Source organism: Mobula birostris, chromosome 2 (assembly GCF_030028105.1).
Source record: "Mobula birostris isolate sMobBir1 chromosome 2, sMobBir1.hap1, whole genome shotgun sequence".
NCBI classification, from domain to species: Eukaryota; Metazoa; Chordata; class Chondrichthyes; order Myliobatiformes; family Myliobatidae; genus Mobula; species Mobula birostris.
The window spans coordinates 149,323,764-149,351,411 of NC_092371.1; the positions used below are offsets into that span (position 1 = coordinate 149,323,764).

Below are 27,648 nucleotides of genomic sequence, written 5' to 3' on the forward strand. Positions count from 1 at the left end.
ACAAACTTGCAGATGATAGATTAAGTCAGGTGAAGGGGAAGGTGGGTGGGGCTTCTCACTACATCTCTCCTCCCACCCACCTTCTCCCTCAGCTCTCTTACAATTCAATGTGATCATGGTTGATCTGTCCTAAGCCTCAAGTAGCCTCCTGAGCATCCATGTCTCACTCAGTTTCCTGATCAAAATTATATTGACCTCCTCTTTAAATAACTCCATTGATGGAGTATCTTCAACTTCTGGAAAAGAGAATTCCAGAGATTTACTATCCCCATTGAGAAGAAATTCCAACACACCTCATTTTCAAAAGACTACCTTCCTTATCTTGTGCCTATGTCACTTAATTCAAGACTCCCCCCTTCCCACCTCCCCACTGCAGGACACATCCACACATTTACCCTGTATTGTCCTCTTAGGATCTCACGTTTCACTAAGTTTCTCCCCCTCTTCCTTCAGGTTTCTGAACAGTCCATGAGGACAACCTCATTATTCCTCTTTTGTACTATTTATCTTTTGTCCCTTATACTAACTTTATGCAACAAAACAATAAATTTCACGAACACATCAGTGATAATGAACCTGATTCTAAATGCAAAAGAATATTGATCTTATTTATAGCCATTGGTGATAAAAACAACTCTTATATCCTAGGAATTTGCCTAATGAATCTCTTCTGGAGAAATTAACTCATCTAACTCATACCGACCCTTCCATCATCGGTCCCACCGATTATTCTGATCGTGGGCCTGATCTCCTGAATGGCACATTTCTTATTAGCAAAATTTGTGACACCTGTTCAGGTGTATTCAACGTTTTAGGCTTAATGTACAACTTAAGCTCGCAGCAAGAGAACAATCACCCAAAAATCATAGAAGCCACACTGTAAATCATGTCTTTTATATCTACTTGAGTGCTTTAAAAGTTCTAGGCCATTGTGCATTAAACCTAAGGAAACATTGTAAGGAGTTAAATTAAGATCTCCTAAACAGAAAACTATTCTAACATACCATTATTCAAAGTGCAGTATGACATACCTTGAATGTTACAGTTTAAATTCTATGTGCAAATTTCACTTCGATAATGGCCAAGGATATATCTCCGGTTTTAATTTGAGAAATTACTGTGATTATTTTCTACCTCATATATTCACCTGATCAAATAATTCTGTTGCATCAGCTCCAGCACCTTTCATAAGCTCCTCTTCTCCTCCGGGGTGATACTCCAAATAGGAGGTCACATTATAAACCAGGCCTACAAAGATAAATAATGTGAATTGTTAAAAGTTTTTAAAACATGTCGCACAAATTACTCTACTGGTAAGTTCGTTTAACTTCAGTGTTATGCAAATTATTGGAATAACTTCTATGCCATATTATAAAACAATCGAGTTTAATCAGGGATAGTCCGAGAAGATCACACCTGAATCACATGATTGAACATTTTGAGGAGGTGAGGGTTAGGGCAGAGTGGAGAGTGAATGAGTTCAGATCAATTGATGCAGTCTACACGGATTTAGATAAGGTCTTGAATACCAGTTGATCATAAAAGAAAGAGTGAACGGGATCTAAAGTGCTTTCTGTGGCAGGAAAGAAAATGTAATAGTTGCTATTTTCACAATTTCAAGGCTATGTCCTTGCTGGTCACAGCATATACTGTATAACTAGACTTAAATACAGAGGTTATAATGGAGAAGCTTGTAAATGATATAATAATTGTCCTTGTGGTTGACAGTAAGGACATAATGGGCAGAATAGCTTCTTTTTTGTTTTCTATAATGATCATGCAGAAATTGGATATTTTTTTCACAAGATATTTTACAAGATATTCCTATCCCCATAAAGAGAACAAACTGCATCTTCCACATCCCTTCATGGACAGTCCACAGCATTTAGCCAATCAATTAACTTTAAAATATAGTAAATATGGCAGCTAATCCATACATTTACACTATAAAGATGAAGGTCCCAACTCGAAATATTAATTGCACATTTCCACCCCAAAAGATTCTGCATGTCCTGCAGTATTTTGAGTGAGTTACTTTTGAATGTCTTGTGTTCAATCACCACACTTCAAGCAGGGAATTAGACTTATATTGATTGGTGCTAGAGGAGAGCAGAAGAATAATTATTTCTTTCAAATGGTAGCGGGGAGTGGGTTTTTAAGAACTTCCTGCTGTGTTAAATAAGGAGAACAAATACACTTATCACATTTATGAAGTAAAACCTACCAAGAATATGGAACAAGAACCGACAAATGGTGTTAGTCTATTTCAGGCTGGCGTGGAGATAACAAGCTGAAAAACCTTCTTTTGTGGTGTAAATGCACATGATTCCATGCTTCACACAAAGCTCCCACAAATAATATAACAGCGACTAAATAATCTCTAATGAACAGTTGACACATTAAGCACATTCTGTTTAAAACAAAGCACTCCAACATTGGAGATCATCTCAACTCTGGAAGAAAGGTGTTCCATCATAACAAATCTAGTAGGTCACAAATCTACAGTTACATCTGAAGGCATCTCCACAACACTGGATCACTGCCTAATAATCCACAGTGATCCATGCGTATTGTTGGTGGAAGTAACATATTTCTCGTTTTAACTTTACAATGGTTGAGGGTATATTGTTAAAGTAAAATTGTCAGGATAGTGTGGACCACAACCAGCGGCCTCACACACAAAAGTGGGGGATAAAACTGAAAGATCAATCAGCCACACCCACTGGTTAATCTGGATGTTATTGCCGTCAAACATTTAAAGAAGCATTAAAAATATACAAAAAAATTGAGTTATTCAAAATGTTAAAAAAACTATTTGTACTGAAAAAGTAAATAATCTTAAATATTTAAATATACACAAAATTACATAATATCCAAATTACCAATTATCCAAATTACAAATTACGCAGCATCCAAGACATCTGCAAGGAATGGTGCCTTAGGAAGGCATCATGCATCATTAAGGATCTCACCACTCAGGACATACCCTCTTCTCATTGTTACTGTCAGGAAGGAAGTACAGAAGCCTGAAGGCACACACTCAGTGATTCAGGTACAGCTTCTTCCCCGCTGCCATCCAATTTCTAAATGGATATTGAACCCATGAATGCTACCTCACTACGATTTTCATTATTTTAATTTAACTATTTAACAGACATATAAATACTTAATGTAACTCAAGTTTTTTTCTCTATTCTCACTTATCATGCATTTCATCGTACCGCTGCAGTAAAGGTAACAAATTTCATGACATATGCTGGTGATATTAAATCTGATTCTGATCATCAGATTTGTCCCTCCTAGCCATTGAAATGAATCGATATGCTTTACTGCTGCAGTTCCAAGCTGGCGCAGATTTACTAATCAGATTCCCAGCTTGTACGAAAACATTTCTGCAATTTTAGTTCACTCTCCAAGAGGAGAGCGGGTGGTTTTAAAACAGGAGTTTGGCTTTCTACATTTACAAACACAAGTCAAGACGTCCTGACATGCTGGCACTCTGCCAGGGAGCTATCTCTCTCAAAATTCAAGCTGATATTTCACCCAACTTATATTAGATGCAGTGTACTCGCGCACAGACACGCCACTAAAGAAACACACGGAGGCAGAGAGAGCTGAACTCAGAATGCCTTTACTGATTCAAAATCGCGCACTTAAATCTCCTCTCCCATGGGCCCCTGCGACCCGTGGGGCAGACGTGACGTCAGACTGTCCCCGGAAGGTCCACCCTGAGCGGTTAGTTCCAAACGCGCTACCACGTCTGCCCGTGGCTCCCAATTGCAGTTCGAGTCCCACGTGTGCGGGCTGCCACACCACCCCCCAAAATGTCCATCGGGGGAGTGGAGCCCCCAGTCTGTGCGGCTTGCCTGGGTGGCCGGCCTTGCCGGTGTGGTGCGGGTACCCTCACTGGTTGCTCAATGTCCGAGTGCACCGGTTTGAGGCGTCCACTGTAGAAGTCTCTTCCCGGCCACCCACCTCCACGACACACGTGGTTCCGTTGTGCCGGATCACCTTGTACGGCCGCTGTAGAGGTGACCTGTGCATGCCCCTGCGAATAAAAACATACTCACAGTCTCGGAGGTCTTTAGGGGTGAAGGATGGCGTGGGACCATGCCTGGAGGTCGGGACCGGTGCCAGGGTCCCTACCTTGTCCCGCAGCCTCGTTAGCACCGCTGCTGGAGTTTCTTCCGAACCTCGGGCCTCTGGTAGAAACTCCCCTGGGACTGACGGGGGGTGCCGTAGACCAATTCCACCAAGGTGTCCAGGTCCTCCTTGGGGGCTGTGCGGATGCCCAGTAGGACCCAGGGAAGCTCATCTGTCCAGTTGGGGCCCCTGAGGCACGCCATCAGGGCTGACTTGAGATGCTGGTGGAATCGCTCTACCAAACCGTTGGACTGGGGATGGTACGCTGTGGTGTGATGTAGCTGGGTGCCCAGGAGCTGCGCCAGTGCTGTCCACAAACCAGACGCGAACTGCGCCCCTCTGTCCGAGGTGATGTCCGTTGGGAGGCCGAACCTGGCGATCCAGTTTGCAATGAGCGCCCTGGCGCAGGACTCAGCAGACGTGTCTGCGAGTGGTACGGCTTCCGGCCATCTGGTGAACCTGTCTACCATGGTAAAGATATACCTGGCGCCCCGGGAGACTGGCAGGGGGCCGACGATGTCCATGTGGATATGTTGGAACCTCCTGTGCGTTGGCTGGAACTGCTGGAGGGGAGCCTTCACGTGCCGCTGGACTTTGGCGGTCTGGCAGTGTACGCAGATCCTGGCCCAGTGTCCATCCTGTTTGCGCAAACCGTGCCAGGTGAATCTGTCAGCTACCAGCTTGATGGACACCCGGATAGACGGGTGGGCCAGGTTGTGCAGCGTGTCGAACAGTCGGTGCCTCCATGCTGCTAGTACCACGGGTCAGGGTTTGCCGGTAGACACGTCGCACAGGAGTTGATCTGCTGCCGGGCCGATGGAGACGTCCTCCAACTGGAGCCCCGCGACGGCAGTGCGGTAAGCTGGGATCTCGGTGTCTGACCGTTGTGCTTCTGCCAGTGCTGCGTAGTCTACTCCTGAGGACGATATGCCTACTGAGTGGAGGCAGGGGTGAGACAGTGTGTCAGCAACGACATTTAGTTCTTCCCTGCGACGTGGCGGACGTCCGTGGTGAATTCTGAAATAAAGGACAGGTGCCTCTGCTGCCAAGCCAACCATGGTTCTGATATCCTGGCCGGTGTGAAGGTGAGGGGCTTGTGGTCCGTATACATGGTGAGCTCCCTTCCCTCGAGGAAGTACCGGAAATGCCGGACAGCCAGGTACAGCGCTAGCAACTCTCTGTCAAAAGCACTCTACTTCACCTCTGGTGGTCATAGGTGCCGGCTGAAGAAAGCGAGTGCTCGCCAGTGGTCCTCAACGAGCTGCTCCAGGACTCCGCCGACTGCCATGTCGGAAGCGTCGACTGTGAGTGCCGTGGGTACATCGACACTCGGGTGCACTAGGAGGACCACCTTTGCCAGCGCCTCCTTGGCCTGCTCGAACACCTCTATGGACTCCGCATCCCATGTCACTTCTTTGGCCTTGCCGGCCATCAGGCTGAACAAGAGTCTCATGATGCGTGCCGCCACCGGCACGAACCGATGATAAAAGTTGACCATCCCTATGAACTCCTGCAGGCCCTTGACCATGCTGGGCTTGGGGAACTGGCGGATGGCCTGGACCTTTTCCGGTAGGGGAACTGCACCATGTTAGTTGACTCTGTGGCCCAAGAAGTCGATCTCTGTCAGCCCAAACTGGCACTTCGCTGGATTGATTGCCAGTCCGTAGTCGCTCAGGCATTGGCAGAGCTGGCGCAAATGTGCCATGTGCTCTTGGTGTGAACTGCTGGCCACCAGGATATCGTCCAAGTAAATGAAAACCAAATCCAGGCTGTGTCCCACCAAGTCCATGAGCCTTTGGAAAGTTTGGGCTGCATTTTTGAGACCCAAAGGCATCCTCAGGAATTCGAACAAGCCGAACGGGGTGGTGAGGGCTGTCTTGGGCATGTCGTCGGGGTGCACTGGGATCTGATGGTATCCCGTGACCAGGTCGATCTTCGAGAAGATGGTCGCTCCATGCAGGTTTGCCGTGAAGTCATGGATGTGGGTACTGGGTATCTGTCAGCAGTTGTGACATCGTTGAGCCTTCTGTAGTCTCCGCAGGGCCTCCACCCTCCTGCGGACTTGGGCACCATGTGCAGCGGGGATGCCCACGGGCTGTCTGAGCAGTGTACGATTCCCATCTCGTCCATCTTAAGGAACTCCTCCTTGGCAAGGTGGAGCTTGTCGGGTGGGAGCCTGTGAGCTCAGGCGTGCAGTGGTGGTCCTTTTTTTATATATATAATTTTTATTGAGTTTTCAAAGTGATACATGAGAAAATAATATCTACCTTCCCCCCTCCCCTTAACCCTCCCCCCCCGGTATATACTCCTACCTAAAGAGAAAAGAAAAAAAGAAAAAAAAGAAAAAAAAAGAACCACCTGAATATTGGAAGGTTTGCACATGCTCCATGGGATAAAAATAAATTTAATATATGTTTATTACTTTCCCCCAAGGAACCAAGATCTTTATCATCGGAGCTATAAATAAGGGCTCCAAATATTCAAAAATGTTTCATATTTATTTCTTAAAATCTAAAATATTACTTAGCTTCTCAACTCTCATAGTTCCCTGGGGAATCTCTTTGAACTTCACCATGTTGCTATGTGTTTCCCTCCCAATCATCCAAGCAAAAAGAAAAAAAAGATAGATAAGATACAAAAAAAGAAAAAATACCTCCCCCCCCACTAATATTGTGAATGAAAGATACACAACACTAACCCCCTCCATTGTGCAGGTCGTGGCTATTGCCACGCTTGCACACATGAATAACGTAGCAATTGGTCAGTGTTTCTTCCAGCTCCCCCGTAACAAAAATTGTATATATATAAAAAAAATTAATGTCATTATTCCCAACTAATATTCCTCAAATTTTAACCTTTCTTCCCTTCCCTCATATAATAATATATTTATATATTCATCTGCCTAAAAATCCAACAGGCCTAATCCTTGATCCAGTCTTCATCTTCAATCCATCTCGCTCCCCTAGGTTTGTTCTTGTATCTGGTGAATATTCAAAGATCTCGCACAAACTCCTCCGCTTTCCGGTAATCGTCAAAAAATCTTTTTTCTCCACCAGGCAAAAAAATCCTCAAGGTTGCAGGATAATGCAATATAAATTGATAACCGTGATCCCATAGGGCTTTTTTCACTGGATTAAATTTCTTCCTTCTCTTCAAAAGCTCATAACTTATGTCAGGGTAGAAAAAAATTTTCTTCCCTTCTATCATCAGTGGCCTTTTTCTGTTCTCGGCAGCTTGGACAGCCGCCTGTAGAATCCTTTCTTTGTCTTGAAATCTTAAGAATTTTATTAAAATTGATCGTGGATATTGGTCATCTTGTGGTTTTGGTCTCAGAGCTCTATGTACCCGCTAAATTTCAATTGATCGGTCTTCCTCTTTCATTTGCAAGGTTTTCGGGATCCATCTCTGAAAAAATTCTATGGGATTATCTCCCTCTATACCTTCTTTAAGACCAATAATTTTAATGTTATTACGTCTACTAAAATTTTCCAACACGTCCACTTTCTCCAAGAGTCGATTTCTTTCCGTGTTCCAGACAAGCACATCATTTTCTCTTTTTTCCACTCTATCGTTAATATGCTCCATTGTTCTTTCCATCTTCTGAAGTTCCTTATCCATTTTATCCTGTCTTTTCATAGCTTTATCATAGCACATCTTCACGTTTCTAAACTTTGTTCTAATTTTCTTAGTTCAGCCATCAATTGCAATAAAGCCTCTCTTACGTCTCCGTCGTCTCCTTTACTTCCAGTCTCTTCCAGTTCTTCCTCCTCTTCTGCATCTGTGTTCTCTGCGATATCCAATTCTGACTCGAGTCACTTTCAGTTGCAGTGGCCGTCGGTTCTTGTAGTTTAAGTTGTGTCAATTTGCGCATGCGTACTTCTTTACGCATGTGCAATTCCGGCATCAATTTCCGACAGACCGCTACCCCCGCCATTGCTCCTTGTTCTTCTACGCCAGAGATAAAATGCGTCTCCTCCGAAGGAGATCCAACCTGAATCCGAGGCTCCATCGCTGCAGTAGGCCCTTTTCTCTTCCCATCTCGTGGCGACTTCACAACAACAGGCTTCTTCTGTTGCGGTTTACGAGGCATATCGTAGAGTAGTCTTACGAAGTTTATAAGTAATTTTCGGAAAGTATTTATTAACTTTACTTTGTTTAAACGGTACTTTGCTGATTTTTTACGGGACAGCTGGATTCACACGTCTCAATCCCACGTCATCACGTGACGCCCCCCGCAGCGGCGGTCCTTGCGTGGGGATGTGGTGCTGCATGCCATGCTTGGGGTCGGCTGTAGAGAACTATAGGGTGACTATGGAGGGAAATTCTGCCAACACCCTGGCGAATTCATTACCTGAAAGGGTCACGGAATCCAGGTGGAGGGCCGGTAGTTTGGCTTCTCTGAGCTGGAAAGTCTGGAATGTCTCAGCGTGGACCAAACACCGGCATTTTAGGTCGACCAGCAGGCAGTTGGCTCATAGGAAACCTGCCCTTAGTAGTGGCTGTGACACCGCCTCCAACATGAAAGTCCAAGTGAAACGGCTGGACCTGAAATGCAGTGAGATAGTTCACGGGCCATACGTCTGAATACTGGTGCCATTTGCAGCGGTGAGTTCGGGGCCTGGGACTGCGTTACGAGTGTCCATGTTCGGGGGGGGGGGGGCTGTCTTCGGGCCCGGTGTCTACCAGGAAGCGCCGCCCAGAGTGTCGGTCCCAGAGGTACAGGAGGCTGTCTCAGTGTCAGCCATCGTAGCCATTAGCGACGGCTGGCCCCGGCGTTTCCTGGAAAAGCACATGGTGGTCAGCAGCAGCACGCGCCTTAACCCCATCTTTGGTGATAGAAACACCATTGTTCCGAACTTTCATCTTTTTCCCCCGTGGGTCTCGACGGCTTCGGTTGAGGGGCCTGGACTTTGGGGCGCGCGATCGTGGCTAGGCCATTGGAGGCTGCTCCACGTTGCTTGCTCTGCCAAAGGACGTCTGCTTTAGTCGTGACCCTGCGTGGGTCGCTGAAATCCTCACTCGCGAAGGGAAGGCGAATGTCCTCTGGCATTTGCTCGAGGAACAACTGTTCAAATAAAAGGCACGGCTTATGGCCGTCCATGAGCGCCAGCATATCATTCATGAGCTCGGATGGCGTGTGGTCGCCCAGGCCGTCCATGTGTAGGAGCCGCGCGGCCTGTTCACACAGGAGAGTCCGAAGGTACGGATCAGGAGCACCTTAAGCTTTGTGTACCTGTCCTCCGCTGGTGGCTAGCAAAGGAAGTCGATGATCCGGCCTGCCGTCTCCTGGTCGAGCGTGCTGACCACGTAGTAGTACCGCATGGCGTCGGCTGTAATGTCTCTGATATCAAACTGGGCCTCAGCCTGCTCGAACCAAACGTGGGGCTAAGTGGCCCAGAAAGTCGGGAGCTTCCGAGAGACAGCGCTGTGCGGGTTGCTCGAACTCATGTCTGGTCGCTGAGTCACCGGCTCCAGATGCCGTCTGGAACATCGGGATCACCAATGTAGTCACGCGCAAACACGCTACTAAAGAAACACACGGAGGCAGAGAGAGCTGAACTCAGAATGCCTTTACTGATTCAAAATCGCGCGCTTAAATCTTCCCTCCCATGGGCCGCTGCGACCCGCGGGGCGGATGTGACGTCAGACTGTCCCCGGAAGGTCCGCCCCGGGCGGGTAGTTCCAAACACGCTACCGCATGTCTGCTCGTGACTCCTGATGGCGGTTCAAGTCCCGCGTGTGCGGGCCGCCACAGCAGCATCTTTAATATAGTAAACTTCCCAGAATATTTTAGACTTATAATCAGACAAAACCTTAGCACTTATTAGAAATTAATGTATCAGCTGATTAAAGAAACTAACTAACTTTGCACTTTCACAAATGTGCCTTCAACATTTGAGCCAATAGCAGCCGAAATATTTTTCAAAGGGACAGAAGGTATAGAAATTCTGCATGTTTCAGGTTGTTTGAAATTAAAACGTTGATACAAGGCTCAAACAGTATAGAAACTAGCAGTGGCAATATGTGGTATACAATATATTGAAACAAAAAAATCATCTTCGGAACTTTATACTCCAGCATGTGCATTGATTTGCTTTGGCTATACTACCTTTCACTCCAAGTGATGATATGCAAAAAACTGATATCAAAGAGGAAAGAAATACTGCCACTCTTAGGAAGTCATTGGATTCTACTCATCTTCATTTTCACAAGGTTCTTAATTAAACAGGCTCCTTTTAAGCCACTTGTTCTGCTCTCTTTTCTCAAAGGCTTTCATTATAGAAGTTTCACTGGAACATTTCAAGTTTGTTTGAAGCATCCACATTTGCATTTTCTAAAAATAGTTTTTCAACAAATTCAACTACTCAAGAAACGTTAACTTAATTCTCTGTATCACACAGAATTTAATGTTATATCATTTGATAACAGAGTTGGCTTTTATAACTCCTTTTAAGGGATAACAATTAAAGAGACAATTTTTACAGAATATCTTAAAAGAAGAGAAAGGTTGTGCAACAGATCTAAGGCGGCAAGTTGAGGATTTGGGGCTTGAACATCTCAAAGTTTGAGCATCAATTTTGGAACAATAGTTCAGAACATGATGCCATATCTGCAAGATGTTGAAAGGATTTTTAAAGAACAGAGATTTTTAAAACTGAGGTGTTGCCAAATACACTGCCTTATAGCAGGTCAGTGACTACAAAGCCAAGGACTTGCTGTAAGCAGAAACAAAGAAATTGAGTATACAGAGGATAGAAGACTATTCAGGATGGCATTATTACCTAGAAATATCAATAAGACAAGGTTTAACCAAGAAATGCACTGAGGCAGAGGTGCAATCACACAATATTTCAGTGGGTGATATGTGTTTGCATCTCCATCGCAGAATCAAATATGAAAATTCTAGTTCAGCCTCTTAATCTTTAGGCAGTGTGAATGATGTTGCTAAGGCATTTGAGTAGTGAACTAAGGATGTCCCCAACATTTGGATGAGAAAAAAAAAAACTGCTCACCCACCAGTCAATGATAAGCAAGTTGTGAAATAAATTAGAAGCAGTGGAGTGGAGTGGGTCGAGGTACAGCTACTTAGCTCAGAAAAGGCAAGGAACTAGAATATATGGAATCAGGCGATAGCTTTGATGGGCTACATGTGGATGAAAACTAACAAGAGGCAAGGATAAATCTGTTATAGTGGTAATGAAACAAAAGAAGGGAAGTCTTTACAGGAATTTCTTGTGTCTACCACTGGACCAAAAAGTATGAAACCATCTGGACAAAACACAGCTGGTAGAAAATGGCATGGTTAAATCATGTCAAAGCAGGAAGAAATGCTCAGGGTGAGGAAATTTTTTTTTTACCGTGCCCAGGTAAAAAGCTGACAGCAGAAATTCAGAAAACTGAAAATATATTCAAGACACACATCAAAGTTGCTGGTGAACGCAGCAGGCCAGGCAGCCTGGCCTGCTGCGTTCACCAGCAACTTTGATGTGTTGTTGCTTGAATTTCCAGCATCTGCAGAATTCCTGTTGTTTGCATTTTTAAATATATTCAAGAGCTTGCTGCGAGATTTAGCCCTCACAACACAAATTATGGATGTCTGTTTTCTCTGTCCTCAGAGCTTTTGGACCAACTGTGTGAATTACTGTTTCAGGAGAAATGTTAGAACTGTCAGAAGTGTCTTGCCAGTGAGTGTACTCCATTTGTCAAGGGAACAATGGGTTAGACACACAATATTGAATTAAGTAATGCCATTATAACTATTGAAATTGTACTGAATCACCTGTGATTATCTTTGTTCTGTATAAAAATTTGATGGACTGAATTTCCACTGGAAGTGTCTACAAATGACTGCCTGCCTGTCATGATGAACAAAATCCTTTCACATCTCCCAGCTTTAGTGTTTCCAATAGCTCAATTCACAGTCACAACAACGGTAAATGCTTCAATAGTGTCCTTTGTGCATAGGTGCAGGATTATTGCTATTGTTGAGGATGAATGTATATGTGGGGCTTTCAGGGAAAGTTACTGCAAGTGAAGTGATCCTCAAAATGCAACAAAACTAAGACTGTGAGATGCGGAGAACTAGAAGTCTCTCTCTCTCATCACTGTAAAGCACTCTAGCATTAGTTTGAACAGGATTAATGTTAAGTGAATTTTACAGAGATCAACAGCAAAATTAACTTCCATCTTGTCCATGGAGGTATTTGAACAAAGTTGAACAGAAAAAGGTGCCACAGACATTGTAGCAACAGTTACGTAAATACAATTTGCACACCTAATGTAATTGTCCTGATTCATATACAGGGCATTACAATTATTGGCCACAATTAATTTCCCTTAAAAAGCTGCCTTCCTGGACTACTCTTAGGCAAGACTTTCCAGGATTCAATTCATTGAAGATGAAAGAATTACACACTTCCATGTAACGTGGAAGAGAACTTGATGTTTCCATGCACCTGCCACCCTAGCCTTTCTTTGTGAGAGATCACAGTGTGCAACCAACAGCAGAGGTCCCAATACAGATCCCCACAGAACGCTACTAATCAGAGACTTGCAGCCAGAACAAGGACACCACAGAAATGGGGAGTGTCGATAAAGATCCTGGCAAGATGGCACTGGCAGGACACGGTGACATTTTACAGGCAGCAAATAAGACTACTAGCCATTCTATTAATTATACCTTTTCCAGACAACAATCACTGCAATTCACAGCCTGTAATGCCTCTTTTGGAGTTGTGCTTTTGAACAGTCTGCATGACCTGGCACTTTTGTGGTATCCAGGAGGATTCGGCGAACTGGACGCTCAGAATGTAGGTCCAGCCGTGGATACCATTGCTGGAATAGAATTGCAGCCAGATTGAAACTTTGACCAGAATTGAAGAGGTGGGGCCCAGGCCCAACAGCATAAAACGAACTGACGTTTAGTAGATTTAAGCACCCAGCCAGATTGAAAAAATCAAGTTGTTGAGACTGAGGGTGAAGAATGAACCAGTGTTCCGCTCACTACTCTGAAAGGCTTTACTCACCTCAGCAATGAACTGGCTCCTGAACCGGCTGCCACACTGAACTGGCTCTGTGGCTGTAGACTCACTTTCGGGGATCCTGTGATTCATGTTCTTGTGCTATTTGTTTACATTTTATTGTTTGCATGATTTGTTTTGTTCTCACAAGTTGGGTGTTTGACAGTGTTTGCTGTATGGGATTATTTTTAAAGTGGGTTCTATTCTGTTTACGCAACACACACAAAATGCTAGTGGAACGCAGCAGGCCAGGCAGCATCTATAGGAAGAAGTACAGTTGATGTTGAGCCGAGACCCTTCGTCAGGACTAACTGAAAGAAGAGATAGTAAGAGATTTGAAAGTGGGAGGGGGAGGAGCAGGAGGAGGAGATCTGAAATGATAGGGGAAGATAGGAGGGGGAGAGATGAAGCTAATAGCTGGAAAGTTGACTGGCAAAAGGAATACAGAGCTGGAGAAGGGGGAGGATCATGGGATGGGAGGCCTAGGGAGAAAGAAAGGGGGAGGGGAGCCCAGAGGAAGATAGAGAGCAGGCAAGGAGACATCGTGAAGGGACAGAGAGAGAGAAAAAAAAGGGGGGAAATAAAAATAAATAAGGGATGGGGTAAAAAGGGGAGGATGGGCATTAATGGAAGTTAGAGAAATCAATGTTCATGCCATCAGGTTGGAGGTTACCGAGACGGAATATAAGGTGTTGTTCGTCCAACCTGAATGCGGCTTCATCCTGACAGTAGAGGAGGCCATGGATAGACATATCAGAATTCTATTCTGTTTATTTGTTTTGTGGCGGCTGCAAGATGAAGCTCAAGGTTGTATGTGATATACATACTCTGAACAAACACACTTTGGACTTTGAAGGATTCCAAAGCAATTGGTGGACTGAGGAGATGAGTGAGATGACAGGCAGTTAGTGAGATGAATGGGCACGGAGTTGGAAGGTGGCAGGTGAATGATGGATGGAGGCAGACAAAGAGAGAGGATAAAGGGAAAAATAGCCGATCAAGCAGGAGGGGGCATTGGGAAGGGGAATGTGAAGGTCGGAGACAACTGCGGGAAGGAGATGTACTGTTTTACCTTGTGTTTAATTAAGAGTTATGACCAACATGTGGTCATAAACCATTATATTCTGTTTCACTATTCAGAAAAACTAGCTTCATTCTATAGATGAAAATTTCCCTACAAAAGTTTTTTTTAATTTATTGAAACCAAGAGAGTTAAAACAATTATTTAATAAGTCATAATCCACCATTCTCATCTCTGTTTTAACTGTATCCAAGCTACCATTATTCATAAAGCCAAGCCTATAATATGAAGTCTTCTGTCCTACCTCTGATACATATCCAGCAATCAATCTTCGTGTTATGTTTTGCAAGCTCTTCTGGTGTAACTTCAATAAACCTTCCTTTCAACCCCGTCATGTCCTTCCCACTCTTTATCAGACGGATCCAATCCATTAGACTTCGACCCGGCTTAAGTCGTACCTTTAGGGGGGGGAAATAATGCTTCAGTACACAAACATCTTAGTAGAACATACCATTTGATATATAAAAAAATTAAGATTTATTGAAGTAATTAATAAATGGAAGACAGCTTAGAAAGATTTAAATGCATTTTAAAACACATTGAGGTATAATTTTCATACAGTTAATAACAGGCTCGCACAAAAATTGCCAAGTGATACTAGCAACAAGTTACAAATCATTTGGTGAATGTATGTAAAATTCTATAGATATACATTGCCTATAAAAAGTATTTGCACCCCTTGGAGGCCTTCCTGTTTGATTGTTTCTCAACACTGACTCACATTGGATTTATTTCGGCATATTTGACACTGATCATCAGAAAAAGACTCTTTCATGTCAAAATGAAAACAGATCTCTACAAAGTGATCTAAATTAATTACAAATTTAAAACACAAAATAATTAATTCCTTAAGTATTCACCCTCTTCATGTTAGTATTTAGTATATGCACCTTTGGCAGCAATTACAGCCTTGAGTCCGCGTGGGTGAGGATCAGAATCAGGTTTATTATCACCGGCATGTGTCGTGAAATTTGTTAGGTTTTTATCAGCTTTGAACATCTGGACACCACATTTTTCCCCCATTCCTCTTCACAAAACTGCTCAAGCTCTGTCAGATTGCATGGGGATCGTGATTGAACAGCCTTTTCAAGTCCAGTCACAAATTCTCAATTGGATTGAGGTCCGGACTCTGACTTGGCCACTCCAGAATATTAACTTTGTTGTTTTTAAGCCATTCCTGTGTAGCTTTGGCTTTATGCTTGGGGTCACTGTCTTACTGGAAAACACATCTTCTCCTAAATCACAGTTCTCTTGCAGACTGCATCAGGTTTTCCTCCAGGATTTCCCTGTATTTTGCTGCATTATTTTACCCTCTACCTTCACAAGCCTTCCAGGGCCTGCTGCAGTCAAGCATCCCCACAGCATGACGCAGCCACCACCATGCTTCATGGTAGGGATGGTGTGTTTTTGATGATGTGTGGTATTTGGCTTACACCAACATAACATTTAGTCTGATAGACAAAAAGCTCAATGTTGTTTTAATCAGAACATAAAACCTTCTTCCAGCTGACTTCAGAGTCCCCACATGCCTTCTGGCAAACTCTAGCCAAGATTTCACGTGAGTTTTTTTCAACAGTGGCTTTCTCTTTACCACTCTCTCATAAAGCTGCAACTGGTGAAGCACCTGGCCAACAGTTGTTACATGCGCAGTCTCTCCCATCTCAGCCCCTGAAGCTTGTAACTCCTCTAGAGTTGTCATGGGTCTCTTGGTGGCCTCCCTCACCAGTCCCCTCTTGCACGATCACTCAGTTTTTTTGAGGATGGCTGGCTCTAGGCAGATTTACAGCTGTGCCATATTCTTTCCATTTCTTGATGATTGACTTAACTGTACTCCAATGGATATTCAGGTGACTTGGAAATGTTCTTGTACGCATCTCCTGAATTGTACTTTTCAATAACCTTTTTGTGGGGTTGCTTGGAGTGTTCTTTTGTCTTTATGATGTAGTTTTTGCCAGGATACTGACTCACCAGCAACTGGACCTTCCAGATGCAGGTATATTTTTACTACAATCAATTGAAACACCTTGACAGCACACGGTGATGTCCATTTAACTAATTATGTGACTTCTAAAACCAATTGAGTGCACCAGTGATGATTCGGTGTGGCGTATTGAAGATGGGTGGTGAATGCTAATACAATTATTTTGTGTTTTATATTTGTAATTAATTTAGATCGCTTTGTAGAGATCTGTTTTCACTTTGACATGAAAGCCTTTTCCTGGTGATCAGTGTCAAAAAAGCCAAATTAAATCCACAGTGATTCAATGTTGTAAAACAATAAAACATTAACACTTCCAAGGTGGGTAAATACTTTTTCTAAGTACTGTAAATATTGAGATTGCAATTTTCAAACAGGAAGGTTTCTGCAGTTCCCACACTGGCATTATCAGCCACTTCACAAGCCACAAAATCAGAGTGGAAACAAATTATTCTTCTAACCAAGGAACTGTCAATGTGAGAAAGGTAGTAGACATATTTCTCAGTTCAGCTTTTTACAGCTTTCAAGATTGTGTCTTCATAATGGTGTAATATTAGATTAGATTAGATTCAACTTTATTGTCATTATGCCGAGTACAGATACAAAGCCAATGAAATGCAGTTAGCATCTGACCAGAAATGCAAAGAATAGTGTTATTTACAAAATAACTGTGAATAAAAAAAATGCTACAGCACACTAATGTAAAAGTACTGAGACAGTACAATATGGATGCAATACTACTTAGCGCTGTGATGAGAGGTTCAGCAGGGTCACAGCCTCAGGGAAGAAGCTCTTCCTGTGCCTGCTGGTGCAGGAGCGGAGGCTCCTGTAGCGCCTACCAGATGGGAGGAGAGTAAAAAGTCCATGGTTAGGGTGAGAGTGCATCCCTGATAATGCTTTTCGCCCTGCCCAGGCAGCGTTTATGGTAGATGTTCTCAATGGTGGGCAACTGGGGGCCGATAATCCGCTGAGCAGTTTTCACCACACGTTGGGAGTACTTTGCGGTCCGATACGGGAGAATTGCCATAACGCAGAGATGCAGTTGGTGAGTATGCTCTCAATGGTATAGCAGTAAAAGTCCGTCAATATCCTGGGACAGAGGTGAGTTTCTTCATGCTCCGCAGGAAATAAAGGCACTATTGCGCCCTTTTGATCAGGATGGAGGAGTTCAGGGACCAGGTGAGATACTCGGAGATGTGGACTCCAAGGAATTTGAACCCTCCACTGCAGTTCCGTTGATGTAGATGGGGACGTGAGTGTGGCTCCTGGCATGCCTGAAGTCCACAATGATCTCCTTGGTCTTCTGGGTGTTAAGGGCCAGATTGTTGTCGGCACACCACGCAGCCAGATGCTGGACCTTGTCCCTGTAGGCAGTCTCGTCATCCCCTCTGATTGGGCCAACCACCATGGTGTCGTCTGCGAACTTGATTATGGAGTTACAGCCATGTACAGGAATGCAGTCATAGGTGAAAAGGGAGTACAGAAGAGGGCTCAGCACACATCCTTGGGGCACACCGGTGTTCAGGGTGAGAGTGGAGGAGGAGAGGTTGTCTAACTTAATTGATTGGGGTCTGTTAGTCAGAAAGCCCAAGGTCCAATTGCAGAGGGATGAGCTGATACTAAGCTGGCGAAGTCTGGTGATCAGCTTGGAGGGGATCACAGTATTGAATGCTGAACTAAAGTCAATGAGCAGCATTCTGACGTAAGAGTTGGGGCTGTCCAGGTGGGTCAGGGCAGAGTGAAGTGCCGTGGAGGTGGCATCCTCTGTTGACCTGTTGGTGCGATAGGCAAATTGATGGGGGTCCAGGGTAGTGGGCAGACAGGATTTCAGATGTGATAGAACCAGTCTCTCAAAGCACTTTGCAATGATGGGGGTGAGTGCAACTGGATGAAAGTCATTCAGGCCCGTGGCAGTGAAATGCTTCGGGACTGGCACGATGGTGGTGATCTTGAAGCTTGTGGGGACAACTGCCTGGGCCAGGGACAGATTAAAAATGTCCGTGAAGACCCCATCCAACTGCCCTGCACAGACTCTGAGCACATAGCCAGGTATTCCATCCAGACCAGCTGCCTTCCGTACATTCACCCTGCTCAGGGTGGTGCAAACATCGGAGGTGGAAAGTGAGAGAGGCAGTTCACCAGGTGGGAGATCTGCTGTGAGGGTGACCTCCTTGTTCTCTTGGTCAAAGTGAGTGTAGAAGTAATTGAGCTCATCAGGGAGGGAAGCAGAGCTGGAAGGGGGCACTCACCAGATGCTAATTTCTTAACATATAATGTTAAGAAGTTAGCATCTTGCAGGCCTCTTGTGACCCTGGCTATTTTGTAAGGGTCATAGCGGCTAAGACTTTGACAAAGGTGATCGGGAGGAGAACATGGCAGCACGACACAGGTCACGCAGCTCTCCGGTGAAATGATATCGTTTCTGTTAAATAGGGGCAGTGGACAATTCTGATTTGATGAAGACAGACGTGAGAAGCAGAGGACCATCTGGAAAAATTTCTGAAATGCCTGGTTTCGCTGCTGTTGTTACTGTGCGATCGAGAATCTCCGGATGGAAGGCCCCAAAATCCCCGGCCTTGCCTGCTGCTGGCGACCGAGGCTGAGGTCGAAGCGTTCGGATAGAGATGGTGCTCCGTACTCGGTGTCGGAGGGCTGGTCGGAGGCTCAAAGTTTTCGGATGACTCAGAGTTGGACTGTGGTCGTGCATGGCAGGGAGAGTTTTCTTCCTTCTCCCGTCTGCGTGAGATGTGGGACTTTCGAGAGACTTTGAACTTTTTTACTGTGCCATGGACTGTTCTTCATCAAGTTATGGTATTGTTGCACTGTTGTAACTATTTGTTATAATTATGTGGTTTTGTTAGTTTTTCAGTCTTGGTCTGTCCTGTGTTTCTGTGATATCACACCAGAGGAATATTGTATCATTTCCTAATGCATGCATTACTAAATGACAATAAAAGAGGATTGCGTGTCCTCATAATTTAAAAAAAAGCATAGAAGCTCAAGTGTTTCTCACAAGATAAGCTGAGCGGGTGATATTATTCTTGGTATGCGACCCGTGTAACTTCAGTCCTTGCTTAAGAACAAATTGTACCACTGTTTAACTACTGTAAGAAACATAGCGCTCCCTAGATAAGTATTATAAGGAATGCCTGTTTCAAGGGTAGGAAGCTCTGTGGGGTAAGCCTATGTCTGGTTGTTCCCAGACATAAGGGTAGTTAAGCTGTTACACAAACAATTTATGGCTGATAAGTTAAACAATACTCATCTGTACAGAAACTAAGGGGGTGAACCCACCTGTATCTATGTACGTGACTGCACATGTATAAAAAGCACTGTATTTGCTTCAGAAACCAGAGACCCCCGGAGCAGCCCAAGAGAGTGCTTAAGGAGGGGTCTCTCTGGTAACTTGCTAATAAAGAGTTAAAGTTATATTCACCGTAGTACATGGTAGATCGAAAGAAATTTACGACAATAGCTGTCATGCAATTCAGTGTTTCTGATCATCTGCTACTAAAGAATACTTAACTGAGTGCTACTGCATATAGAAATAGCAATCCACTTCAAATCTATATTGAAATTAAAAGGAAATAACATAATCTTTACTATAACGTAAAACACGATGTTGCATGATATTTTTTAGATTAGATTAGATTATGAGGACACGCAGTCCTCTTTCATTGTCATTTAGTAATGCATGCATTAAGAAATGATACAATGTTTTTCCAGAATGATATCACAGAAACACATGACAAACCAAGACTGAAAAACTGACAAAAACCACATAATTAATACATATAGTTACAACAGTGCAAAGCAATACCGTAATTTGATAAGAACAGACCATGGGCACGGTACAGTCTCTTGGAAGTCCCATCATCTCACGCAGACGGCAAACCTCCAGCACCGCAAACCTGCCGATGCAGCATCCCGGAAGCATCCGACCACAGTCCGACTCCGAGTCCATCTGAAAACTCCGAGCCTCCGACCAGCTCCCTGACACCGATGCACCGAGCACTATCTCCGCCAAGCTCTTCAACCACAGCCCTGGCAACAGGCAAGGCCGAGGATTTGGAGCCTTCCCTCCGGAGATTCTCGATTGCACAGTAGCAGCGGCAGCGAAGCAGGCATTTTAGAAGTTTCTCCAGATGTTCCTCCGTGCTTCTTCATGTCTGTCTCTATCAAATCAGGATTGTGCACGGCATCCTACTTCACAGATACGATATCAATTCAGAACGGCCGCGCCGCCATCTTCTCCTCCCTCCCGAAACAAAGGAACACCCTAAAAGGCTCTGTCCCAGGATACTGACGGACTTTTACCGCTGTACCATTGAGAGCATACTCACCAACTGCATCTCAGTGTGGTATGGCAATTGTCCCGTATCGGACTGCAAAGCACTCCAGCATGTGGTGAAAACTGCCCGGTGGATTATCGGCACCCAATTGCCCACCATTGAGAACATCTACCATAAACGCTGCCTGGGTGGGGCAAAAAGCATCATCGGGGATGCATCTCACCCTAACCATGGAGTTTTTACTCTCCTTCCATCCAGTAGGCACTACAGGAGCCTCCGCTCCCACGCCAGCAGGCACAGGAAGAGCTTCTTCCCTGAGGCTGTGACACTGCTGAACCTCTCATCACAGTGCTAAGCAGTATCGCATCTGTATTGTACTGTCTCAGTACTTTTATATTTGTGTGCTGTAGCACTTTTTTTATTCACAGTTATTTTGTAAATAACACTATTCTTTACATTTCTGGTCAGATGCTAACTGCATTTCATTGGCTTTGTATCTGCACTCGGCACAATGACAATAAAGTTGAATCTAATCTAATCTAATATTACACCATTATGAAGACACAATCTTGAAAGCTGGAAAAAGATGAACTGAGAAATATATCTACTACCCTTCTCACATTGACGGTTCCTTGGTGAGAAGAACGTCCTGAACAGTGCAGCACAGCAATGTCTGCTTTAAACATGACATAGAATTAAACGTAATCTCTTCTGCCTATACATGATTCACGTCCCTCCATTCCCTGAAGATTGTGTCCATCTAACAGCCTCTTATTGAATCTGCTTCCCCCATTACCTTCGGCAGTTCACTGCAGACTCCTAACATGCTGTGGGAAAAAAAACAAAACTTCCTTTGTACGTTTGTACATCTCCTTTAAACCTCCCCCTCACCTTAAACACATGTTCAAAGTTCAAAGTAAATTTTAGTATCAGAGTACATATATGCCACAACATACAAACCTGTTATTCTTTTTCTGCAGTCAAAACAGTAACTATAAACTGCAAACTAACTGTCGAAAAGCAGATATAAATAAATAGAAATAAATAACAAGCATGAAATAACCATATAAGTGTCGTTAAACGAGTGTAGTTATCCCCCTTTATTCAAGAGGGGTGTTGTAACTCCTCTTGAACTGGTGGTGCGAGTCCTGAGGCTCTTATGCATTCTACCTGATGGCAGCAGTGAGAAAAGAGCACAGCCTGTGAGGTGGGGATCTTTGATGAAGGATGCTGTTTTTCTATGGCAATGTTTCATGTAGATGTTCTCAATGGATGGGAGGGTTTTACCCGTGACGTACTGGGCCAAATCCACTATGTTTTGTAGGATTTTCTGCTCAAAGGCATTGGTGCTCCCATACCAAGCTGTAATGTAGCCAGTCAGCACACTTTCCACTACACATCTGTAGAAATTTTCCAAGATTTTCAATGACATACTGAATCTCGACAGACTTCTGAGGAAGTACAGGCACTGCTGTGCTTTCTTCACAATAATATTTATATGTCGGTCCAGGGCAGGTCCTCCGAGATTGGATTTAAAGTTATTGAACCTCTCCACCTCTGATCCTCCAATGATTACTGGCTCATGGACCTCTGGTTTCCCGCTCCTGAAGTCTACATTTAACACTTTGGTCTTACTGACACTAAGTGAGAGGTTGTTGTTATTGACCACTCAGCCAAGTTGTCAATCTCCCTCCTGTATGCTGATTCATCATCCCCTTTGATACAGCCCACAACAGTGGTATCATCAGCAAACCCGTATGCGGTGTTGGAGCAGTACTTAGCCACACAGTCATAGGTGCAAAGCGAGTAGAGCAGGGGGCTAAGCACACATCGCTGTGGTGATAGTCATAGTCATACTTTATTGATCCCGGGGGAAATTGGTTTTCGTTACAGTTGCACCATAAATAATAAATAGTAATAGAACCATAAATAGTTAAATAGTAATATGTAAATTATGCCAGTAAATTATGAAATAAATCCAGGACCAGCCTATTGGCTCAGGGTGTCTGACCCTCCAAGAGAGGAGTTGTAAAGTTTGATGGCCACAGGCAGGAATGACTTCCTATGACGCTCTGTGCTGCATCTCGGTGGAATGAGTCTCCGGTTGAATGTATTCCTGTGCCCACCCAGTACATTATGTAGTGGATGGGAGACATTGACCAAGATGGCATGCAACTTGGACAGCATCCTCTTTTCAGACACCACCGTCAAAGAGTCCAGTCCCATCCCCACAACATCACTGGCCTTACGAATGAGTTTGTTGATTCTGTTGGTGTCTGATACCCTCAGCCTGCTGCCCCAGCACACAACAGCAAACATGATAGCACTGGCCACCACAGACTCGTAGAACATCCTCAGCATCGTCCGGCAGATGTTAAAGGACCTCAGTCTCCTCAGGAAATAGAGACGGCTCTGACCCTTCTTGTAGGCAGCCTCAGTGCTGATAGAGATTGTGGAGGAGATGTTTTCGCGAATCCAAACTGACTGGGGTCTACAAGTGAAGAAATCCAGGTCCAATTGCACAAGAGGGCTTTGAGGCGCAAGTCTTGGAGTTCACTGATTAGTTTTGAGGCAACAATGGTGTTAAATGCTGAACTGTAATTGATAGACAGCAACCTGCTGTATGCATCTTTGCTGTCCAGATGTTCCAGGGTTGCGTGAAGAGCCAATAAGATAGCATCTGCTGTAGACCTGTATCCTAGTACTAGACATTTCTACCCTGGGAAAAAAATTCAGATGGTCCACATCTATTCCCAATTTTTCTGCAAAAATTTCAGATACAATTTTCATCTTTTTCCACAAATGTCAGCAATTCCCTTCTTCTCAGAGTTGTGGAGAGGATGTTTCCTCTGGTGGGGAAGTCCTGGACCAGAAGACACAGCCTCAGAATACAAGGACATCCTGTTAGAACAGACACGAGGAGTAATTACTTTAGTTCGAGGGTGATGAAGCTATGGAATTCATTACCAAAGACAGCTGCACAGTCCAAGTTTTCGTGCATGTTCAAAGTGGAGGCTGATAGGTTCTTGATTAGTAAGGGTGCCAAAGGTTATGGGGGAGAAGGCAAGAGAATAGGGGATGAGTGTAATAAACCAACCATGATGGAATGGCAGAGCACAAATGATGGGCTGAAAGACTTTATTCTGCTCCTATATCTTATGGTCTTCTGATGTTACGTGATCTGGTGAGTTGGTACAGCAGATCACTTACTGCTCCAGATTCCAGCATCTGCAGTGCTACGTCTCCATAGTTTTAAAAGCTCCTATTAGTTTTCCCCTCCATCTCTGACATTCCAGAGAAAACACACACTCATTTAACTTCTCCCAACAGCTCATGCTGTCTAATCCAGCAGCATCCTTACAAACCACTTCTGCATCTTTTTCAGAGCTTTCACATTATCCTATAATGTTGCAACTAGAAATGCACACAATACTCCCAAGTGAGACCCACACAAAGTTTTATTTAGCTACAGTGATGATGGTAAGAATGAGATCTGTCCTGATGAAGGGCCTCAGCCTAAATGTGACGTTAGGGACACAATCGGGTGCATGACAGCTGTGGCATCATCTGCATGCCTTTTCTTCCTACAAGGAGAAACCTAATAACATAAATGACTGATGCTTCACTCCCCAATGCTCTCAACACCTTTAATTCACAATTTGAAATGGAGAATAAAACTACTCCTGTGTGAATCCCCACTCATCTGACAACCCTGTGATGTCTCGAAGAACGATGTCAGAACATCCATTAAGGTGGTGAACCATCACAAGACCCTGATGGTGTACCACATAGGGTACTGAAAATCTGTGCCAACCAATTGGCTGGTGTGTTCAAGGACATCTTCACCACTCACTGATGCAGTCGAAAGTTCCCACATACTTCAAAAGGGTATCAATCAAGAGCTGGGTGAGCTGCCTCAATCTACATACTACTAAAACTCTCAGGCTCTGTCTGTCTGTTTGTGACCTCCAATTAGCGCAAACAGTGCATTGCAGCAGCACTTTTTTTGGCTAAATCGAATTAAGATGCGCTAACTTACAGAATGCAGGCAAAGTTCAGGGTTATAAAATTGCTCATTCGCCAACAACCAACAGGCTGCCTTTCACCCGAGACCCGATCGGCCAGCCTCAGCAGTGCTTCACGATGCTCACAGAGCCGCTTCCACCTTCCATGGAGACCACAACGTCACAGCCCGACGCATGTTCACGGCCAGCCTCAGCAGCTTGGAGGCTTTGGTGTTACTGCTTCCTATCGTCTATCGAGCAGTAGGGTAAAAATATATGGATAGCCTAATTATGCTGTGTGGAAAGTGAAGGGGGACATTATGGTCAAGAGATGACACCAAACGTTGTTGAGAAGCGGCAAGGAGAGGGAGACAACAACAATCGGATGAGGCCAGGGCCGCACGACTCCAGGATCAAAGAGTCAGGACAAAAAAGATGAGAGAAGACAAGACAGAGGAGGACAGACATGCACATCTCCAAAATGACAACAATAGGCACAGACGGAGGAGAGAACAAGAATCCGATCAGGCCAGGGCAGCATGACTCCAGGATCAGACAGAAAGAACAAATGGTAGAACAAAGGAAGAGACGAAGGATGAAAGGACTGCGCATCTCCAGAATGACAAAAACAGGCAGAGAAGGATGAGAGAGGAAGAGACAGAGGAGAAAAGGAAAGATCAACTTGAGAATATGCGGCACAGAGTAATTATTGCGAGAGTTGCTGAAGACGACAATGGCCGCTTTCGACAATACTTTGACAGAGAAAGAGCAAGACAAAATGCACGACGCGCATGCCGTCACATTTCTGCTGATGTTGATTTAATGACCAGGGTATGCCCTCACTGTCCTGCCTTCCTATTCACTGGAGAAACTGCACATTTCTGCTGTATGAAGGGAAAGGTCAGGATAGGCAATTTGCAGCTTCTACCTAATGAACTCCTCAATTTGCACAGCAATGATGAACCTATTGCAAACGAGTTCAAGAAGAACATCAGACAATACAATTGCCTCTTCCAAATGACATCCTTTGGTGCCAAAGAAGTGATTCCAACTAGGAATTGATGGAATCCTTCTGTGATTATTCAAGGCCAAATCCATCATTACATCGGACATTTAATTCCAGACCCGACCCAGCAAGCCCGATTCCTTCAAATTTATTTCATGGATATTTAATGTTCATTCTGGTCACATATTTGTCTTGTTATGCGTCTTCCTTCTTTAATAAGCTGAGTTTTTCTTCTTTAATTTCCAAATCAAAGAGATAGCAATAGCATTCAGGAAAATTTAATGTTCATTCTGGTCACATCACACTGCACTACCCTTCTCTCAAAGGGTGCCCCAATGGGTCACCTAGTTGTCTAGTGACTACTGTTCGGTAGCACTTGTACCACTTAAACTTCCTGTGATAAAGTCTTTTGAGAGGCTGGTCATGGTTAGAATTAACTCCTGCCTAAGCAACAACCCACTGCAATTTGCCTACCTCCACAACAGGTCTCAAGCAGACACAATTTCACTGGCTTTTCACTCAGCTTTGAAGCACTTGGGCAAGAATAATACACACATCAGGCTGCTATTTATTGATTACAGCGTGACATTTAATACCATAATCTCCTCACTACTAATCAAGAAGTTCCAAAGTCCAGGCCTCTGTACTTCCATTTGAAACAGGATTCTTGATTTCCTCATCAGAACACCAGTCATTACAGATAACATCTCCTCACTGACAATCAACACACATCAACGATGTGTGCTTAGCTCACTGCTCTACTCTATCTACAATCATGACTGTGTGGCTAGACACAACCCAATCACCATATACAAATTTGCAGATGACACTACTGTTGTAAGCAGAATCTCAGATGGCACCAAGGAAGGGTACAGGAGCAAGGTAGATAAGCTAGTTGAGAAGTGTCACACAATAATCTTCCACTCAGCATCAGCAAGACTGAGGATTGATTATGGACTTCAGGAAGGGGAAGTCAGAACACAGGAGGGGTAGGCTGATGAAAGTGAGCAGTTTGAAGGTGCTGGGTGTCAATATCTCAGAGGATCTATCCTGGGTCCAACACTCTGATGCAATCACATAGAAGGCCTGCCACCGTCTATACCTCAATATGAGTTGGAGGCGATTTGGTCATTCCGGGACATGCCCAATCTCATTACTACCATCTGGGAGAAGGCAGAGAATCCTTAAGGCCCACACTTCAGGAACAGCTTCTTCTCCTCTCTTGAACTTTCTGAATGGCCCATGGACACTACCTCATTATTCTTCATTGGCATGTTTTACTTATTTATTAGAACTAATAATAATTTTTATGCCTTTCACTGTACTGCTGCCACAAAACAACAGATTTCACGACATAGACAGTGGTAATATACCTGAAACATACAACATTGTTCACTGTTCAGTATAATAGTTTACATTAACCAGGAAGTAATGCTTCGGTAGAATGTTCTTTTTTTATGAAAGGACAAGCATCAGGCTTGTTACTAACAACAGTCCTGCCCACGAAAGTGCTAAACCCATGAATGAGGCATGTCAAAACTCAGCAATTCAGCAAAAGCTTGTTTTGAAAAACCCCTGAACACCACAAACCCAACAAACTCGAGTCACGTGACCGTTTGATTGACAAGAGGCGACAGAGCCCGGGACCGGTCCCGACTCACCTTGTTCCTGCCCGACGTCGTTGTCGCCGCCGAGACGCGCTGCTGAGAACCGGGCGCGGGAAATTGAGAAGAGTTATTCATCATCTCTGGCTTCTTTAAACTGCCACTTAGGTCTTGCAGGAAAGACAGAGGCGAAATTCCTCCTGACAGCCTCTGTTTCACCCCCCGACTGGCCAGCTCACTCGAGCACGGGGACCAGCGCTCCTATTTCTGCTAGGCCCTTGAAGGCAACGAGCATGCGCGGTGGAGAAACGCGTCATGGGAGTTGTGGTTTTTATTTCTGAAAGGGGTGACGTACGAACTCTGGACTAAAATCCTGCAGATGCTGAAAATCCGAATCAGGAACAAAGTGATAGGAGCATCCGTGGCGTACGACCGCAGTGGACAGTTTGGGGCAAAGACTCGCTGTAAGAATGGGTTTTAAGCTGGAGACAAGGAGAAAGTGGAGAGAATTGGGGAATCA

At 44.4% G+C, this 27,648-nt stretch overlaps 1 protein-coding gene across 1 annotated transcript in view; it reads right to left on the minus strand.

The window, feature by feature from the left end:
* Positions 1 to 27,445, minus strand: part of cyb5r4 (cytochrome b5 reductase 4) — a 143,672-nt gene extending 116,227 nt beyond the window's left edge. The window contains 4 exon segments of the mRNA XM_072250276.1: positions 1,148 to 1,248; positions 14,489 to 14,642; positions 27,186 to 27,346; positions 27,349 to 27,445. Coding sequence (XP_072106377.1) covers positions 1,148 to 1,248; positions 14,489 to 14,642; positions 27,186 to 27,346; positions 27,349 to 27,445 — 513 coding nt within the window.
* Positions 27,446 to 27,648: the final 203 nt, after the last annotated feature.